Raw genomic sequence first — 17,892 nt, 5'->3', positions numbered from 1 at the left:
TACTGAACTTGGAGTAGAGGAGCCCGGGTTCAAATTCCGGGTTCTGCCACCGTCAGACTCCCACTGAATGTTGATGCACCTTGGCTTAATGTTCACCAATGTGACCTCTATGACCCTGGGCAAGTCGCTTCCCCTCTCCGGGCCTCAGTTTCCTCTTGTGTAAAGTCCATCAGGTCCAAAGGCTTGGACCTGATGACCTCGGAAGTACTTTCGAGTCCTCGCGATAGAACCCCTTCCCCATCTCCACCCCTTCTGGCTTTAGATCAGCAGACAGGCAAAACCTTTGCCCCCACGTCCCACAGCCCTTGGGGGCGGCGTAAGGGTCCAAAGTGTCCAGGCACGGAACTGGACTGGGAACAGGAGGGTCGGTGCCGTGACACCTCGGTCCGGAACTGTGCTCGAGGCTAGGCCGAAGCTGGCGACGCCTTTTTCTCGCGCTGGGGGCGGAGCTTCAGGAGGGGCGGGGCCGGGCCGAGGCCGACGGCTCCTTCCACCTCGTGCTGGGGGCGGAGCTTATGGTCGGAGGGGGCGGGGCGGGGAGACGGTGGGAGGCGCGGGGCGTGGACAGGGCAGCGGCCAGGGCAGGCTGGGCCGGACCGGGCCGGAGTGACGGCTGACTGGCCGACCGACTGAGTGAGGGTCGGCAGGCATCTGAGCGGAGCCGAGAGGTCGAGTCGGTCGCCGGGCCTGGGGAAGATGGACTCCCTAGCGCCGGAGGAGAAGGCGGGACTGTTGCTGGGGCCCGGGCCCTGGGTAGGCGTGGCCGGCTGCGATCTGAGGGAATCAAGCATCCCCAGCATGGAGCGCTGGCGGGGCCGGCTGGCGCTAGTGACGGGTGCCTCCTGCGGCATCGGCGCGGCCGTGGCCCGAGCCCTGGTGCAGCGCGGACTGAAGGTGGTGGGGTGCGCCCGCACCGTGAGCAACATCGAGGTACCGGGAGAACTTGGGGCGCCCTGGGGGGGCGGGGCTGGGACCGCCGAGGGGGTGTGCGAGTGTGTTGGGGGTGGGGGGTGGGGCTGTGAGCCGGAGGTGCTGGAGTTGTGGGGATGGGGTTGGCAGAGGAGTCGAGGCTGTGATCGGTGAGAATTTGGGGTGCTCTCAGGGGGTGAGATTTTATGAATGTGTTAGGTGGAGCTGGACTAGGTATAAGGGTCTCTCAGGAGGCTTGATTGAAGATGTTTGCAGGGCAGAAGAGGTACGGGCTGTGATCAGTGGGAGTTTGGGGTGCCTTGTGTGGGTGGGGATTGTGACCATGAAGATTTTGTGTTTGAGGGTGCCGTGGTAGTGGAAATGGATGTGTGTGTTGGGTTGTAATAGTGAGAAATTTCAGGTTCAGGGATGTCTCAGGAGCCTGTGATTGTGGATATCTGGGGGGGGGCTGTGATCAGTGGGAATTTGGGATGCCTCTTGTGGGTGGGGACAATGAACGTGGAGATTTTGTGAGTGTATTTTTTCGTATGTTTTGTTAGTGTATTTTAAAAATTTTAATATTTTTTGATTACATGTAAAAAGAACGTTTAACCTTTTTTTTCCCTCCAATTTTGAGTTCTAAATTTTCTCCTATCCTCTTTCTCCTCTGATCTCCTCTCCCTTTCCCCCTCATTGAGAAGGCAAGCAATTTGATAAAGGTTATACATGTGCAGTCTGTTAGTATATTTTTATTGTGTGTTATTGGGCTCTAATAGTAGGGGTTGAGGTTACAGGGTTTCTGTGAGCTTTTCAGTGCTGAGGGGTTGGGGATTATGATCTTGGCGAGGAGGTGATAGTGAAGCTTTGTGGTGCCTCGATCTTTGAGGGAGCTGCGGGACAGAACAATATTCCCAGGGATTTGGGGTTGGGGATCTGGAAAGGGGCAGAGCTATGATGGGAAGCTTGGAGGCTGACAAGTGGGAGAGCTGGACTGGCCCTGGAGTTTTTAGGAGCTGGGGTACTCAAAGGGTGATTCTGAGAAAGAGTCTCACCAGACTTTCAGAGGGGAACTAGGACACAAAAAATGGAAAGAACCCCAGTCCTAGAGGAAGTAGGATGATCCATGAGGGAGATAATCAGAGTTGGTTGGAAACTGCCTGTGTGGCTATCAAAGGCTAGGAACCCCATAGCCTGCCTAAAAATATTATCATTCCCAAACCTGGTACTTCCTCCAGGTATCATCTTGATCCTACCCCCAGGACATCTACACTGATGGGATCCTTGACCTCTAGCATTTCACCCAGATAGCTTGCCTTCTCTGGATTTAGAGCAGAAGAGAAGGGGAAGAGTAAGAGAACATTAGTCAACTGGGAAGTCAAGAAGAGAGAGAAAAAAAGAAACTGTCAGATATTTGAGGAGAGGTGGGTGAAGAAGGGGTGTTCATTTCATTTCTTGATTTACTATTCCAGACAAGGATCTAGGGAGTCAGTTTGAGAGGCATTCTCCTTCCCCATCCTTCACCCTCTTCCAGTTGGAATGTATTTGTGCTTCTCAAGGGCCTTAAACCAATTACAGTAATTAATAACCATTATGATTTTGGGTTGGGAGACATAGGAATGAGAGGAGCAAGAACAGGTCAGGGTGTTGCCTTCTCTAAAGAGCCTTTAGCATGGAAAAGATTCCTGTGTGAATTATCTCCTTCCCAATCCCAACTTGGATGGATTACATGACAGTTTATTTATCTTTTATGGAGCCAGGAGACTAGGAATATGTCTGTCATTTACACTGTCCTATATATCACATTATATTGAATTAAGGTTTAAATATGTGAACCCCAAGGAAGAGACTCATATTAACTCCTAGGTTCTTCCTTACCTCTCAACAAAGCTAGGTGGACACTGGGGTTATGGATATCAAGTGTTCAGAAATGAGTGCAGGATGGAGCAAGCAGGGTACAGGGACAGAGGTAGTTTCTATGGTAGATAACAGTCTTGTTTCTTTCAGGTCCTGTGGGCTAGTGCTTGGCTGAAGGGCTTTCCCTCTGTTCAAAGTCCCTATCAGGAAAGTGTAGAGGAGATCTGGTGTGGTCTGTGAGAAAGAAGATTATCACTCTCTTGGGCAGAGTCCTTGGCCTCAGATTCATTTTATAGCTTCTCTGATATTCTCAAGGTCACCTGGCTCCACCTATCCTTTGCCTTATCCTCCCCCTCCATTCCAGCCAGCTCTTAGCAGCTTAGGACTCAGTCCCAGCCCTGTGGCTGGGCAGTATAGCCTGGTGTCTAGAGGGCCAGGCTGGTCACTAGACATCTGGAGCTCACTACCCCATAGCCAGTTTTCTGTCCCTTGCCCCATGACACCCTTCAGGACCAAACAACCCCAGGGAAGCCAGTCATTGAGTTCCAGATAGGCTTTCAGTCTAACCAAATAAACTCCAGGATATATAGTCTTTGTTTCAGCCTCTGTACAATACCTCTGGGTACAGGCAAATGAAATTATTTGAGATTTCTGGAGAGATACAGAAAGCTAGGTTGGGTGATAGGAAGGCAATGATAAGGACTGAATTTCCATCACCCCTTCATCCAAATTCTTTCCCACAGAATTTTGGCCTCCTTCCTTTTTCCTCCAGGACTGAAGTCTGGAGTCCTAAGTTGGAAAGGATTTTGGACTTGTCCATTCCGAGTCTAGAGAAGGAGGGATGGCTTGTGTGTTTGAATTTTATTTTGGGGAGGAGGATGGGTATGGAGGAGAGGCAGAGTTTCCATTGCAAACACCTGCTTCTTCACCTAGAACTTGGCTTTTCTTTTTTTTAAAGCCAGTGCCTGCTTTCTCCATAGGACTGTCTGGGGTCTAGCTTTCTGGCAAGAGGCCCCTGTACCTGGTAAGATTAGGAGATGGAAGCTGCTTCCGAGCCATAGGAATTATGTGATTACAGGTTCTTTTATTGGTGGGAAGGGAAGGGAGCTATTAGGTCTTGGCAGATGGCTAAGCTGGATTGGGGCCAGCACCCTCATGTCTTTAATAGAGCTCAGGTGCACATAGTGGATGTGCACTACCCACCCCCAGCTACCAGATTGTTTTCTTTCTGCTGCTGCACCTCATGGATAGTTTCTGTGCAGTGTCACAGGGTCCTAGAGGTTTTCTTTGTCTGTCTGGTTCTACATTATCTGTCTTGGCCTCTCTCCCTAGTGTCTCTGTTTCAGGGTTCCCTACTGTTTTGAAACTCCTCTAGCTGCAGAATGGATACTCTATACCCTCCCTGGGGGAGCAAGAGCTTGCAGGGAGCCTCACAAGCAGATGTGTTCATGTCACCAGGTCACCTACCTTACGATCCCAAGAAAAAAGCTTGAAGGGCTTGAAGGGGGAGAGAAGAGGGAGAATATATACAGGGAACTTGGCACTTCCTGTTGGGGAGGGGAGATTAGGTCTGGCATGGCAGTGGGTGGCTGGAGAGCTGAGGCTAGGGATAGCCCTCTCCTTCCTGATTTAAAAATCTGTGAGAAATCTTGAGCAAACTTTCTGGACATCATTCCTTCCCTTTCCATTATGACCAAGGTAATTGGAAGCACCTCTCTGGCAGCTCTAGTGGTAGGTAGGAACAGTAGCTCCAAACCTGTCAGGGTAGGGATTAGGAGCTCTGGCTTTACTGGCTCAGTGACTTTCTTGGCTAGAGTGCTGGGTGGGGGATAAGAGTTTCTAGATAGAGACAGACATCATTCTTTTCCTGGACATGCTTGCCACCCTTACCTACACCTTCTATGCTGGATCTTTGCTCCTTACAATTGGAGGTTTGGTAGATTCTCTCCCCATTCTATAGATTGGGGTGCTGAGGCCTGGCACTAGGACCCAGCTTCACTTCTGTCTCTTTCTCTCCGTCACCCAGACAGTGGACCATCTGGTGTTTGGGGTAAAGTAGTCTTTTGTGGCAGGGGCTGGCTAGATTATGCTTGAAGGAGTAGGATGAGAGAGTTGTGACTTGACAGAGAGAGAACTTAACATCTCAGATCTTTTAGTCCCCTGACCAGATTTCTTCTCTTTATCCTTAGCAACTGGCTGCCGAGTGTCAGAGTGCTGGCTACCCAGGGACTCTGGTCCCCTACAAATGTGATCTGTCCCAAGAGGAAGACATTCTGTCCATGTTCTCAGCTGTCCGAACTCAACATGAGGGTGTGGATATCTGCATCAACAATGCTGGCCTGGCCCGGCCTGAGCCCCTACTCAGTGGCCATACCAGTGGTTGGAAAGATATGCTGAATGTAAGAGTTGTAGCTTTTGTAAGGGGTGGGCGGTGGGAGGGAAGAACGCTGCTCACTTAGAGGGTGGAGTATGCTGTGGGACAGTCAACTTCTTGGAGTGGATGATTCAGGACCAGGGTTTACTAAATGAGGCCCTAGTGAAGTCATATGTCCCTCTACAGAAGGAAATTTAATAATCCCTCTCATTCCCTCATTCCAGTTAACTACCATATTTAGCTTTACTGCTTCCTTTTTGACCCTGGAGTTAGGCTGTATATCTATTTCTTGAGAGTTTATTAAGATTGGGAAAATATCACTGCCTCCCGGGAAAAGCAGCAGCCTAGGAATTAGAAGCTCTCTGTTCTGTTTCCCAGCAGCTGCCAGTAGCTAGCTGTATGACCTTAGGTCTTATCCTCTATGAGTACCTGCTTTCCTCTTCTTAAAATATATATATGTATATGTACATAAAATATGAATCTATATATATATACACACACACACAGATATGTATATACAATTTATCTCAATGAACACTTTATAATTGCCTGCTTTTTTCAGGGCTCTCTGCTAGAGGGACACCATTCTTAACTCACAGTGTTATCACAATATCAAATAAGAGCATATATGTGGAAGTCCTTTGAAGGATTAAGTACTATATACAAGGAAGTAGATTCTCCCTCCCCCAAACCTTTATTCCATTTCTGTTGACAAGAGGGAACGTGGCATTTGGTGGAGTAGAAAGAGCAGAGTCCTGGGAGTTAGGTGATACAACTTCTAACCGGGCCCTGAGGGATTCTGGGTGAGTCCTATGGTCTCATGATTCCTCACCTGCCAGTTCTCCCTCCCCCACCTTTCTGATGTCAGCCCGTCTTTCCCATCTCCGTCCCTGATCTAGTGATTATTATTACCGTTATTTAAAACAAATTTCCCTTGGATTCTGTTTGGCCTGCTCAGGACTCATTCTTTGCTTAGGTCTGGGGTTTATGTTGTTTTCATGTTTGCCCAGTACAAAGCACAGTGGTCGAAGTCTCAGAAGGGCAGAGCACCACCCCTGCGGCCCCCCCCCCCCGTTGACATACATGCCTCATCTCCTCATGTCACTGGGAGTTGAAGCAGGTTCACACTATGGGTGTTCTGTTCCTGAGGCTTTATGTCTGACACCTGATAAGGAGAAACATCTAATCTCCTCCTACCCAGTTGCTTCTCTCCCTGTGAGGAGAGACGTGAAGAACTGGTGAAAGGCTTATCTCTATCCATGGGCAGTGAGCCTGGTGGGGCCACAGCACAGCCGATTCCTTACCTGCTGTTTTCTTTGGAGAATGGAGATTCTGGAAGTGCCCCACTTTGCTAGAACAAGTAAGGTCAGGGGCATGTGGGCTTGTTGGAGCCAGAAAGGTAATTCCTTGGGTCTCCTGGGGTTTCCCTGCTCCAAGCTAGTTCAACTTCATAGTTAGGCCAGGAGCATGGGGTTGGTGGGATAGCATGTAGATAGGCTAGAGGAGGAGCCAAAAGGAAGACAAGGCTGCCAGCCCGTGTCTCTTATATGCATGGGTGGGTAAACCCTTTGAGATGGTCAATTGTCTTAATTCTTATCTTCCTGAGATCCCTACTTTTACCTATCTTTTCCATGTCCCAGGAATTTCTTTAAGGAAAATGATAGTAGGAGGTATGGAAAGTTGGGGCCAGAGGGAGAGTAGGCTAAGTTTATCATGAGTTCCTCGTTCTGATACCAGGTGAACTGCCTGGAAATGAAGGACAGGGCTAGTGCCATCAGAAGTAATGAGCAAGGCATTTAGTAGGAGATGCCCCAGTACCGAAGCTATGATATATAGATTGGAAGCCAAAATGGGCTATTGTAGCAGATCTGGGCAAACCCATTCGTAGAGGTCCCTGGGTAGTTGCGGCAGGGAAGTTTCCTGGTTCCTTGGCCTCCAAGACTTTGTCACTAGTATGGTTCTTGCTGTCCTCTTCATCACCAATGAGACGCTATTTCAGAAGGAGACGGAAAGAACAGAGACAGAGACGAAGAGGAGCCAAAGTCTTCTGCTGTGTCTGGAGTTGTCCTGCTCCTCCATCTATTGTAGGATTCAGGCAGATTCCTTGATGGCAGAATACAGAACACACTTTTTTTTTCTGGAGATGAGTAGCAGCTTGAGAAGGGGTTAGGGCAGGACGTGATGCAAACATTTCAGGTCTTCATTTCTAAGTTATCACCCAGTTTGCTTGCTTGTTAGCTTTTCTGTAAAAAATACATACAATGCTGTGAGGCTCCATGGATAGAATTAGGAGTTGGGGCCTGGCATGCTCGGGTTAACATACCACCTCTGACATTAAAAAGAAATGCAAGAGAAAGTAAATCTCCTTTTCCCCCATCTCCCAGTTCCTATGGCTTTGAACAGTTTTGGGAAGAAAAAAATTCCAAAAAGTGCACATGATTGTCCCAGTTCCCTACTCCTTCCCCTTCGGCACTCTCAAGCTCCTTCAGTTTTAGCTTGGACTGGTTCAACCCGAAAATATTGCTGGTTGGACTTCTCAGTTCTCTATCCTTGATCCTCGCCTGCAGGTGAATGTGTTGGCTGTCAGTATCTGTACCCGGGAGGCATACCAGTCCATGAGGGAGAGGAGTGTGGATGATGGACACATTATCAACATCAACAGGTGAATGAGGGATGGGTGATGATGCAGGCATGATTCAATGCCATTGTTTTGTGATGTTAAACTATTAGATTAGACCAAAAAACATGTCTGAGAAGAAAGCAGTAGTATTTATGTCATTGATATGAATGGGGTAAGCTGTCAGCAAGATTTGGAGGGAGTTCCTGGGCCAGTCATAGTCTGGAAATGTTTCCTTGAAGGGGTAGACGCAGGAGCTGCTCAAATAATAGGAAGAATTGAGAGGCAGCACGGTAGTAGTGGTTGGATTCAGAGGACCTGGGTTCAGATCCCAACTCTGCTAGCTGTGTAGCCCTAGGCAAGTCCCCTGATGTCAGACCTCAGTTTCCTCATCTGTAAAATGAAAGGCTTGCATTAGATCAGGATTCTGTTCATGACCTAGGGGTTCCCCAAGGGGCCCATGGATAGAAGAGGGTTTAAGAATTTGGATGGGGAAAAAAATTACATGTTTATTTTCACTAGCTGCTAACTGAAATTGAACATTTCCTTCCATTATTTAAAAACATTTTGAGAAGGGTCTTTGACACAAGCCAGGTTAAGAATCCCTGGGCTGAATCTCTAAATCTTGTGATCCTATGAATGGCCATTGATGGGGAAGGACATTTCAGGTAGAGTTGAAAGAGAGGTGAAGGGATGAGGAGAGGGCAGAGAAGCTTAGGAATGAGTCAACATATTACAGAAGAGGGCAGAATAACTGAGGAGGAGCAGTCCAGGGAAGGGCATTGAAGGGGATAGTTGTGAGATAGGGCCAGACTCCCCTCTCATACCTTGATTTCACCCTTCCTCTACAGCATGTTGGGTCACCGGGTGCTAGCCCAGTCTGATGTGCATTTCTACAGTGCAACCAAGTTTGCCATCACGGCACTAACTGAGGGAGTGCGGCAGGAGCTGCGAGAGGCCAATACTCACATCCGAGCCACAGTGAGGGAACACTTGCCCCAAGGGGGGATTTGAGGCGGGTGAACCTCCACCTTAGAGGGAGTACATTTCTCCTGGCTCAATGCACAAGGCATTCAGTTGTGGTGGGGAATAAGACAGAAGTTCTGGGTTTCTTCCTGTCTCTGCTGTTTTCATGGCCCTGATGTAAGCCTTGGTTTTCTCCTCTGTGATCCAAGACAAAATGACCAGACAAGGCTCTGAGGCAGAAGGGAGGACCTGGGGCAGGGTTGCATCAAGAAGGCGTCTTGGATGGAATGGGATTGGGTTGTGGCTGACATGATCATTAGAGAGTAGATTACTATTTGATGTTCCTTATAGAGGGTGCAAGGGTTGCTGGACAGTGAGTAGTCATTTCTGTACCCTAGGCAGTTTATGGTCTTTCTTCATCTCTTGGGCTCATGTGCCCTCACTATGGACTTTTCATCATGGATTGTTCTTTTTTGCTGATTTTCTTTCCCTCACGTGGGATTGGGAATGGGAGAGGGAGGAATAGTAGAAATGAAGGCTTATCCCCTGAGCAGGTACCCTCTGCCCCTCCAGTGCATCTCCCCTGGGTTGGTGGAGACAGGATTCGCCTTCAAACTTCATGACAGCAACCCTGTGAAAGCAGCTGAGATCTACGAGCACATCAAGGTGGGATCTGAAGGGCTGGACACTGAGCCATAGGGGAGAGGACAAGGTCTCATGGTACAATGCAGAGAGTTTTGGATTGGGAGTTGGGCCACCTGGATTCCATCCAGTCCCAGCTCTGTTTCTGATTTGTTCTGTGACTTTGCAAATCCTCACCTCTCTGGGCTGCATTTCCCTCATCTCTAAAATAAGGGGGTTGGACTAGATGGTATCTTTCAGCTCTAAAAAAATTTGATTCAATCCTGTTTTCAAGTCACTGACCTCCTAACCCCACAAATTCCAGTAGCCAAAAGCTTCATTTACTAGAATGGCCAAGTCCTGTAATCAGTAGACATTCCATGACTAAGGGCTGAGGTCAGGAAGAGGAGGACAGGTGTATGGGGGAGGGGAGAATTGGGGTGGTGAGTAGGAATAGAAATGGTCTCTCATCCCTTCTCCTGATGCTCTCAGTGTCTCAAACCTGAGGATGTAGCTGAAGCCGTCATCTTTGTCCTCAGCACCCCACCACATGTCCAGGTGAGTCTAGACCTGACCACTGCTCTTTTAGGGACTTTAGGGGAATCACTGTCCATAACTTCATAGTAGAAGATTGGGAAAGATAATGCAAATGGGAAACACATTTACGTAATATCTATACTGATTTCTCTCTGGATTGAAGAGAGGGATTGTTAGATTAACTACTTACAGAAAGCCCTAAGTGAAACTAGAGGTCTGAGGGGTGGGTGTGTATGTGTGGCAATTCTCAGCAATTTGCTTTAGCTGTGGAGACAGCCTTTTCTTGGGGTTGTAGAGGATAGGGGAGAGAGCTTAAGTCTTGCCCACTCCACTGTACTGTTTGCAGATTGGAGACATCCAGATGATGCCAACGGAACAGGTGACATAGCATCTGGTTGGGAGCCGAGCCTGGGGCATGGACCCCTACTGCCTGGCTCCTAAATCTGGATTGTAGGTGTTAATTTTTGATCCCTGGACTCAATCTCCTTCTTCTGCCCCTAGGACTAAAAAACAAAACAGAACAATTTTTTTTTGTAATGTCAAATTGTTTCATGTGCAGATGTGATTTACAGATGAAAACTGGGTGGTGGGGTGGTTCTTGTCTATTTTACTTCTTAATTTGTTACCCTTTACTCATTGTTTGGGGCTCATTGAGCTTTGTCCTCTTACTTGATCTCCTTTCCTCCTTGGGAAGGAGGCCAAGATCAGAAGCAGTACTTACTGATGCCCCTCTTCACTCTACCTCCTCCCTAGGGTCTGGGAGCAGGACCTCACCTGTGGCTCCAGGCTTCCTTCCTTTCCTTTTTCTCTATTCCCTTTCTTCCTGCTCATCTTCCTTCTCTTTTCTCTGACCCTGGGCTCTGGAGGGATTATTCCACACTGGTCACAGCAGCAGGACAGCATCAAGGCCCTGTCTCCCAAGAGGTTTTCACTTCTAGAATTAAAAGAGAAAAAACAAACTTTTGGCTTTGGGAATTTATTTCCACTTACTCCTTTCCCTGGGGTAGGGGTTTATAGTATATTAAGATGGCTTTTTGAGTGGGAGGGGTCCTCCACCCAGGGTAGCTCTGTGGCTTTTAGGGCTGGGGGAAGAGAGAAAGGGAGGGACTGGGGTGTTGGGGCAGAGGCAGATTGCTCTGCTGGTGATAGAAAGAAATAAAAGGGTATAAGTGAGCAATAAATTTAAGGAGCCCTATGTGGACCCCTGGTGATGCAGGCTAAGCATGCTCAAAAAAAAAAAGGGTAGAACCATGTTAGAAGGAAACTTTGGTATACATTTCTAAGTCTTGATCTTGTTAGAGAAAAGAAATACAATGCCCCCTGGAACCCTGCAGAATAATTGGCTGAATGGCCCAGGAGCGGGAGGGAGAGAAGGGAGAGAGAGATTGAGAGAGAGAAAGAGAGAGAGAGACTGAGAGAGATTGAGATTGAGATTTTGTTGGTACAGGCAGGAGTCGCTGGGACCCTATGGAGTCCCCTCTCAGCTTCTCACCGACCTGGAAGGGATGGGAGGCACCAGAATACTTCTCAGACCTTCTTATCCATGGTTTTTAAAAGCTCTCCATCCTGAGACACAGGTCACTGTGAGCATGAGCACTATAGGTCTGGCTTTACAGGGGTAATGAAACCCTATCTTCCTACAAACAGTGAAGTTTAGGGGAGGACGGATGGGGTCAAGGATTCCAGGCCCTTATTCCACCCTTCCCCCGACCCAGCAGGTGGCGCTGTGGAAACAGGCCACAGGCGGAGCTAGATGGCTCCGCTAACGTTGCGCCAAAAGTCCTACTTTGCCTTGGCTAGAGAGGGGCGGAGCGCGGAGGCCGCTCACGTGGGTGCGATACACGTGACTTATCTGCTGCTCCTCGCTAGCCGCGCGAGTTTCCGTAGACCCCGGACCTCCCGAAGCCGCGGCGGCGAGCCGGGACTCTTAGTTCTTCTACGCTCCTCGGGGTCCAGAAGCCGGATCCCCCGGACGGGAAAGGGGTAGTCACTGTTTTGTCTGCACCGTAGATCTGACTGCAGCCGGGTGGCAAGTGTGCGGGACATGCTGCGATTGGCGGCTCACCCCGGGGCCGCTCCCCGGCGCGCTCTAGCCTTTCTCCCAGCCCCGCTCCTCTGTCGGAACGGCTCTTCCACGAGGCGGCCCCCCTGGAAGGCAGGGTCCCGGCCTGAGGCCCGGCCGGGGGGTGCAGAGCTGCTTCGCCTCCGGGAGGACGACCTGCCCCTGGTCCGGCGGCAGGAAGTCCTGTTCGGGCTGGCGCCCTGTGCCCTTGCCCTGCGGGCCGGCCGTCGGAGTGTGACCCGTCTCCTCCTCCACGAGGGGGGCGCGGGATACGGGGCGCGGGCCGAACTGGCCCGAGCCGCTGAGGCTCTGGGCGTCCCGGTGCAGCCGATGCAGCGGCGGAAGCTGGATGCCTTGTGCCGGGGTCAGGTTCATCAGGGCGTGTGCATGGAGGTGACCCCGCTACTCCCCAAAGCCTGGCCGCAGGGCAGACAGGACCGGCCGGGAGAGGGACCGGGGGCGCGCCGCCTGTGGCTAATCCTGGACCACATCCAAGACCCTCGAAACCTGGGCGCCGTGCTGCGCACCGCACACTTTCTGGGCGTGGACAAGGTCGTTACCAGCCAGACGAACAGGTAGAGCTTCTCTGCCTCCTTCCCCAGCATCTTTGGAGCATCCACCCTGCCTGCTCAGCCTCGAGTCGCCTGACCTCCCCCCGGACCCCAGCGACCACCTGTAGATAGACCACCCCCCAGCTCCTCTGGCCTGTGGCCTCCACTCCGACCGGAGCGGGTCTTGCCCATCAGCCTAAACTGATTGCCTCTTGTGGGCCTAGATCATTTGTGGTTTGTGTCCTCCACTCTCTCCCCCCAGCTCCTCCCTAAATTACATTAATTCTCTTTAAAGCTTCCTGAGGTGAGTTGGGAGGAGTGTAGAGTAATTTAGCAAGTTTGGAACTGGAGAGTGGGGAAAACCTGTGGTTACAGTTTAATACCTTGAGGCTGTATGGAACAGATCCTCCCTGTATCAGTGCTGTCTTCCTCTTCAAATGTATTTATTCCCTAGGTTGTAGTTTTAGGGCTTGAAGAAACCTTAGAGGTCGTCTGTTCCACTCTCTCTATTTTCCAGATAGGAAACAACCCAGAGTCACCCAGGTAGTGAGAGAGTCCCTCATATGAACCTAGCTCCCCTAACTCGAACCTAGCTCCTTTTCCCACAGTATCCTGATAACTCATCATGATACTTCTTTTTTAATAGGTGAGGAAACTGAGGCCCAGAGAGACTAAATAGCCGAGGTCACACAGGTTCGACTTAAGCTGAGATACAAACTCAGATCATTTGTCTTCACTGCCTTTTTTGTGTCCTGACCCCCGTTGGCATTCTGGGGAAGCCTACTGACCTCTTCTCAGGTTCATGTTTTCAAATGCATAAAATAAAATACATAGAGTTATAAGGAAACCAAAGGTTTGTGAAAATAAGATATAGGATATATAATATGTATGACATAACAAGATAATTTTTTCTATCCAAGTTTATATGTCCTCTGGAAACAGTGCCTGGAAATACTAAATAAGTATTGTTTCCTTTGAGAAATCTATCCATGGACCCCAGGCAAAGAATCCAAACTCTGAGGGCTAGTACTGTTTTAATTTTGTCTAGTGCTTTGTGCATAGTAGGTGCTTCTCATATGTTTGTTGAGTCTAATTGGAATTGAACTTTGCAGTTGCCCCTTGACCCCTGTGGTTAGCAAAGCCAGTGCAGGAGCCATGGAGGTAATGGATGTCTTTTCGACTGATGATCTTCCAGGCTTGCTGAAGGTAATTAGTAGTGGAGTGGATTAGTGTACTTCCCACAAAGCTTACCTTGTATCTGTTCTTTTTTTGTATATACCTGTTTGGGAAGATGTCATCTGTCCCATTCAAAAGTGACCTCCTTGAGGGCAGGGACTGTTTTTCTTTTGTTTTCTTCCTTTCTTTTTATTTTAGTATCCACCACACTTAGCACAATGCCTGGCACTTGGTAAGAGCTTACTAAATGCTTGTTGACTGTTTGTCTAGCTATAACTCCAGTGGAATGGGGAACCGAGCAGTTGAGATTGACAAATGTTAATGCTAGCACTTCATTCTAGATTTCAAAGGGGATTAGTTTCTTAGTCCCAGATGATTCTACCCTTCTAGTGTTATGGTTTGGGATTCTTCTCTTTATTCCCAAGGAGGAATCCAATCATCCCAGAAGCAGATTGCCTCTGTGCCCCTGGAGCTCTGGTTAAAGGGGTACCCAGACTATAGAGCTTCTCTCTCTCTATGTCTCATTCTCTCTCTGTCTCTCTCTCTTCAGCTCAATTTTATTCCATTCAGTTCAGTTCAATGTAACAAGCATTTGTTAAGCTTCTACTGTGCTCCAGACACTGGGGAAGCAAAAAATGTAAACACATTTTTTTACACTTAATTTTCTGTAATTTTCTGTATATTTTATTTTTTTGTTACAATTTGAGTTCCCAGTTTGTGTGTGTGTGTGTGTGTGTGTGTGTATGTATGGAACTATTCAATATGTACTTCCATATATTAGTTCTTTCTCTGGAGATGGATAGCATTGTCCTTCATAAGTCTTGTGGTTGATTTGAACGTTCACATTATGCAGAATAGCTTAGTTATTCACAGTTACTCTTTGAACAGTATTGCTGTTACTGTATACAACATTCTCTTGGTTCTGCTTGTTTCACTTTTCATTATTTCGTGCAAGTCTTTCCATGTTTTCCTAATATCTCATCATTTCTTACAGCACAGTAATATTGCATCACAATCATGTCCCACAACTTACTCAGCCATTTTCTCCAATTGATGGGCATCCAGTTCTTTTCCACTACTAAGAGAGCTGCTATAATATTTTAGAACATATAGATTCTTTTCCTTTTTCCTTAATCACCCTGGGAAACAGACCTAATAGCGGAATTGTTGAGTCGGAGGTTATATACAATTTTATGTCTTTGGGCATAATTCCAAATCGCTCTCCAAAATGGTTGGAGCAGTTCACAATCCCAACAAGTGTATCAGTGTCCCAGTTTCTCCACACCTCCTTCAGCGTTTGTCATTTTAGCCAATCTGATAGGCATTTTAATAAAAGTTGTTTTGTGTTTTTCCAGTCAGTAATGATTTAGAGCATTTTTTCATATGACTAGATATATCTTTGATTTCTTCTTCCAAAAACTGCCCACAGAGTCTCTTCTTAAACCTACCTGGAGACCTTGGTCAGTCTGGCTGGTGCATGACTATCTTAAACCAGAATTCTACTTGACCTTGGGAAGAAATCAGGCTGATAGGCCCCTGAAAATCTTTTCCCCAATTTTTGTTTCTGGGTTTTTAACTGCGACTCTCTTGCTGGCCACATGGAGGCAGTGTTGTCCCATATTTAGCAGCCCCCCTTTCCATTCTCCAGGTTAGGGCTTCGAGGAGCCAGTGTTCCAGACTAGGGAAATAGTGAAGGGACCAGCTACATGTGATGAGGGGGATGGTAGAGAAGGATGCAGAAAAGTCTCTTGCAAATCTCCCTCAGATTCCAGGAACCTTGCAGTAGAGATGGAATTTCCAACTTCTCTACCTTCTTATTTGCCCACAGCCTGATTTCTTTCACACAAAACTCACTGTAGGTCTCATGTTTTCTCTCTTTGTGCTTCCACCGTCCTTAAGGTGTAAGCTTTTGGAGAGTAGGGGCCGTTTTGTCTTTCTCTTCCTTGCACTTAGCCCTGTGCCTGATACATAGAAGGCTCTTGAGAAATGCTTGTTGATTAATTAAATAGTATTACTGATAAAGTCTGATGAATCACGAAATCACATTGTCCTCCTTCCCTTTGCCAGGCTAAGGCTGAACAGGGCTGGCTTGTTGCTGGCACTGTGGGCTGTGCAGAGTCTGGGATTGCTCAGTGCTCCGACATCCCTGTTGCCAGCTGTCTAGAGTTCCTCTGGGACCGATCTACTCTCCTGGTGCTAGGTAGGTGACAGGAGTACAGCTACCAGATGAGATACTAGTTGCATTTCTCTGTTCTCTTGTTGTACCCCTTCCCTGCTGTACCGGTTTTCCAAAGCTCAAGTTGTGGGCAGTACTGACTCCCTATCTCTGCCCTATAGGGAATGAAGGTTATGGGCTGTCCCAGGAGGTCAGAAGCTTGTGCCATATTCTACTAACCATCAGACCTGGGCGGGAGCTCACCTCAGAAGTGGAGTCCTTGAATGTCTCTGTGGCTGCCGGTAAGGTTCCCTTACCTCCCTTCTATGTATCAGGCATTGGGCTAAGTGCTGGGAATATAAAAACAAAAACAGCTCCTCCCCTCTCCTCCCCTACCTCCTTTCTCATCCCCTCTCCTCCTCTCTTCCCCTCCCTTCCTTTTTGTTCCCCTCCCCTTTTCTCTCCTTTTTATCTTCCCCAGTTTTCCCCCTTTCCCTCTCTTCTTTCCCCAGTCCAGTCATTGTCCTCTTTGTGTTGTACAGGGATCCTCCTCTATTCCATCATCAGCCAGAGGAAGGGACAGAAAGATTTGCTTGAGAAGGAAACACGTGCTGTTGCTTGTGACTCTCAGGAATCCTCAGCTTCTTCTGAAGAACTTGAACCTAGAGCCAGCCAAGGCTGAAGGGTATGGGTACCAACTGTGGATGCAGAGCCTAGATCAGGAAGAGAGAGACCAGAGGGGAGCTGTTTGGGATCTTGGGCATTTGCTTGCTTCCAGATTGCCTGTGTGGACACGACTGTGCACATGTGTGTATCTGTGTTTGGTCATTCTTTCAAGACTTGGCCCGTGTTCCTCTGTCTCCTACATGAAATGAAGCCTTTCTGGATCCTCTTCTAGAGGCGCCGTCTCTGCCCTTGCCCCAGCCACTTTGTATCTGTTGGCTTCCCCAATAGAATGTAAGCGCTGTGAGGGCAAGGGCTGTTTCCCTTTTGTCTTTGTGTGTCAGGATAGCTGAGAACTTGCTGACTGATTGTGATTGAGTACACGGGCAAGTCCAAGTATGTTTGAGTCCTTGAGAGTGTGTGTTTGTGGCTGTGTTCACACGCACACAAACCATACCAGTGTGCATTTATTGATAACAAATGCAGTCCACACTGGGGGTTTTCAGTATGGGAGCTGATGGGAGGGAATTCACTGTATTGTCTAGCTTTGCTGGAAGACTCCTTTGACAGCAGCCACTTGTTCATTTTGTTGGTGGGGAGGGTGGGACAGAACGTGCCTCACTTTTCTTCTCCGAGGACAAGGGGAAGGCAAATGCCTGGACTTTATTAGCCACATTGGATAGTCTGTTAGACGTAGTGTCACGAGAAGACCTGAGTTCAAATCCTGCTTCAGACACTAAGTAGGCGACTGGGCAGTTCACTACACCCCATGTCCCTCAGTGTCCTCATCTGTAAAATGAGGATAATGGTGGCACTTCCCTGGAAGGGTTGATGTGATGTGGGGCTATGTAAAGGTGAGCTGCTGCGATGCTCAGGTGTGTAAGTGTATGGTGGGGGGCGGGGTCTGTCTCTGGGGGAAGGAGCTACATGGACTGGCCAGTTTGGCTGACAGTCGGATAGAGAGTTGGACCTGGGGTCAGGCAGACCCCAGTTCGAATTCTGTCTCCAATACTTACTAGCTGGCTGAGTCAGTTTATTTCTTGAGACAAGTGAAGTTTCCTCATCTGAAAAAAGGAGATAATTATAACAGCATCCACCTCTCAGGGTTGTTATGAGGATGAAATGAGGTCATGTCACTTGCTAAAACATGCTGTGCAGGCCTTAAAGTTATCAGCCTAATCCTAAGCCAGGGGATGGAGTTAGAGGTTCACAACTCAGAGGCTGTCCACCCCCATTCTACAGATGGGAAGGTTGAGTCCCGGCGAGGTGAGGTGATGTATCTAAGGTCTCTGGGCCTAAAAGCACAGGGAGAAGAAGAATGACCCCTACCAGAATGTCAGAGCTAGAAGAGACCTCATCTTAATAGCATTTTACAGAGAAAGAAACTGAGGCCCAGAGACGTAAAGA

At 48.4% G+C, this 17,892-nt stretch overlaps 2 protein-coding genes across 2 annotated transcripts; both read left to right on the top strand.

The window, feature by feature from the left end:
* Positions 1-526: 526 nt before the first annotated feature.
* Positions 527-10,820, top strand: DHRS11 (dehydrogenase/reductase 11). The gene is made up of 7 exons (XM_036757097.1): positions 527-930; positions 4,953-5,162; positions 7,705-7,799; positions 8,606-8,735; positions 9,294-9,386; positions 9,834-9,899; positions 10,225-10,820. The coding sequence occupies exons 1-7, from the start codon at positions 697-699 to the stop codon at positions 10,264-10,266; spliced, it is 870 nt and encodes a 289-aa protein (XP_036612992.1). The 5' UTR covers positions 527-696; the 3' UTR covers positions 10,267-10,820.
* An 884-nt stretch (positions 10,821-11,704) lies between these two features.
* Positions 11,705-17,057, top strand: MRM1 (mitochondrial rRNA methyltransferase 1). The gene is made up of 5 exons (XM_036753273.1): positions 11,705-12,515; positions 13,604-13,697; positions 15,735-15,867; positions 16,005-16,124; positions 16,365-17,057. The coding sequence occupies exons 1-5, from the start codon at positions 11,923-11,925 to the stop codon at positions 16,502-16,504; spliced, it is 1,080 nt and encodes a 359-aa protein (XP_036609168.1). The 5' UTR covers positions 11,705-11,922; the 3' UTR covers positions 16,505-17,057.
* Positions 17,058-17,892: the final 835 nt, after the last annotated feature.

Source organism: Trichosurus vulpecula, chromosome 4, assembly GCF_011100635.1.
Source record: "Trichosurus vulpecula isolate mTriVul1 chromosome 4, mTriVul1.pri, whole genome shotgun sequence".
NCBI classification, from domain to species: domain Eukaryota; kingdom Metazoa; phylum Chordata; class Mammalia; order Diprotodontia; family Phalangeridae; genus Trichosurus; species Trichosurus vulpecula.
Note: the sequence above shows the minus strand (reverse complement) of the source record. Positions and strands in the feature narration are given on the sequence as shown.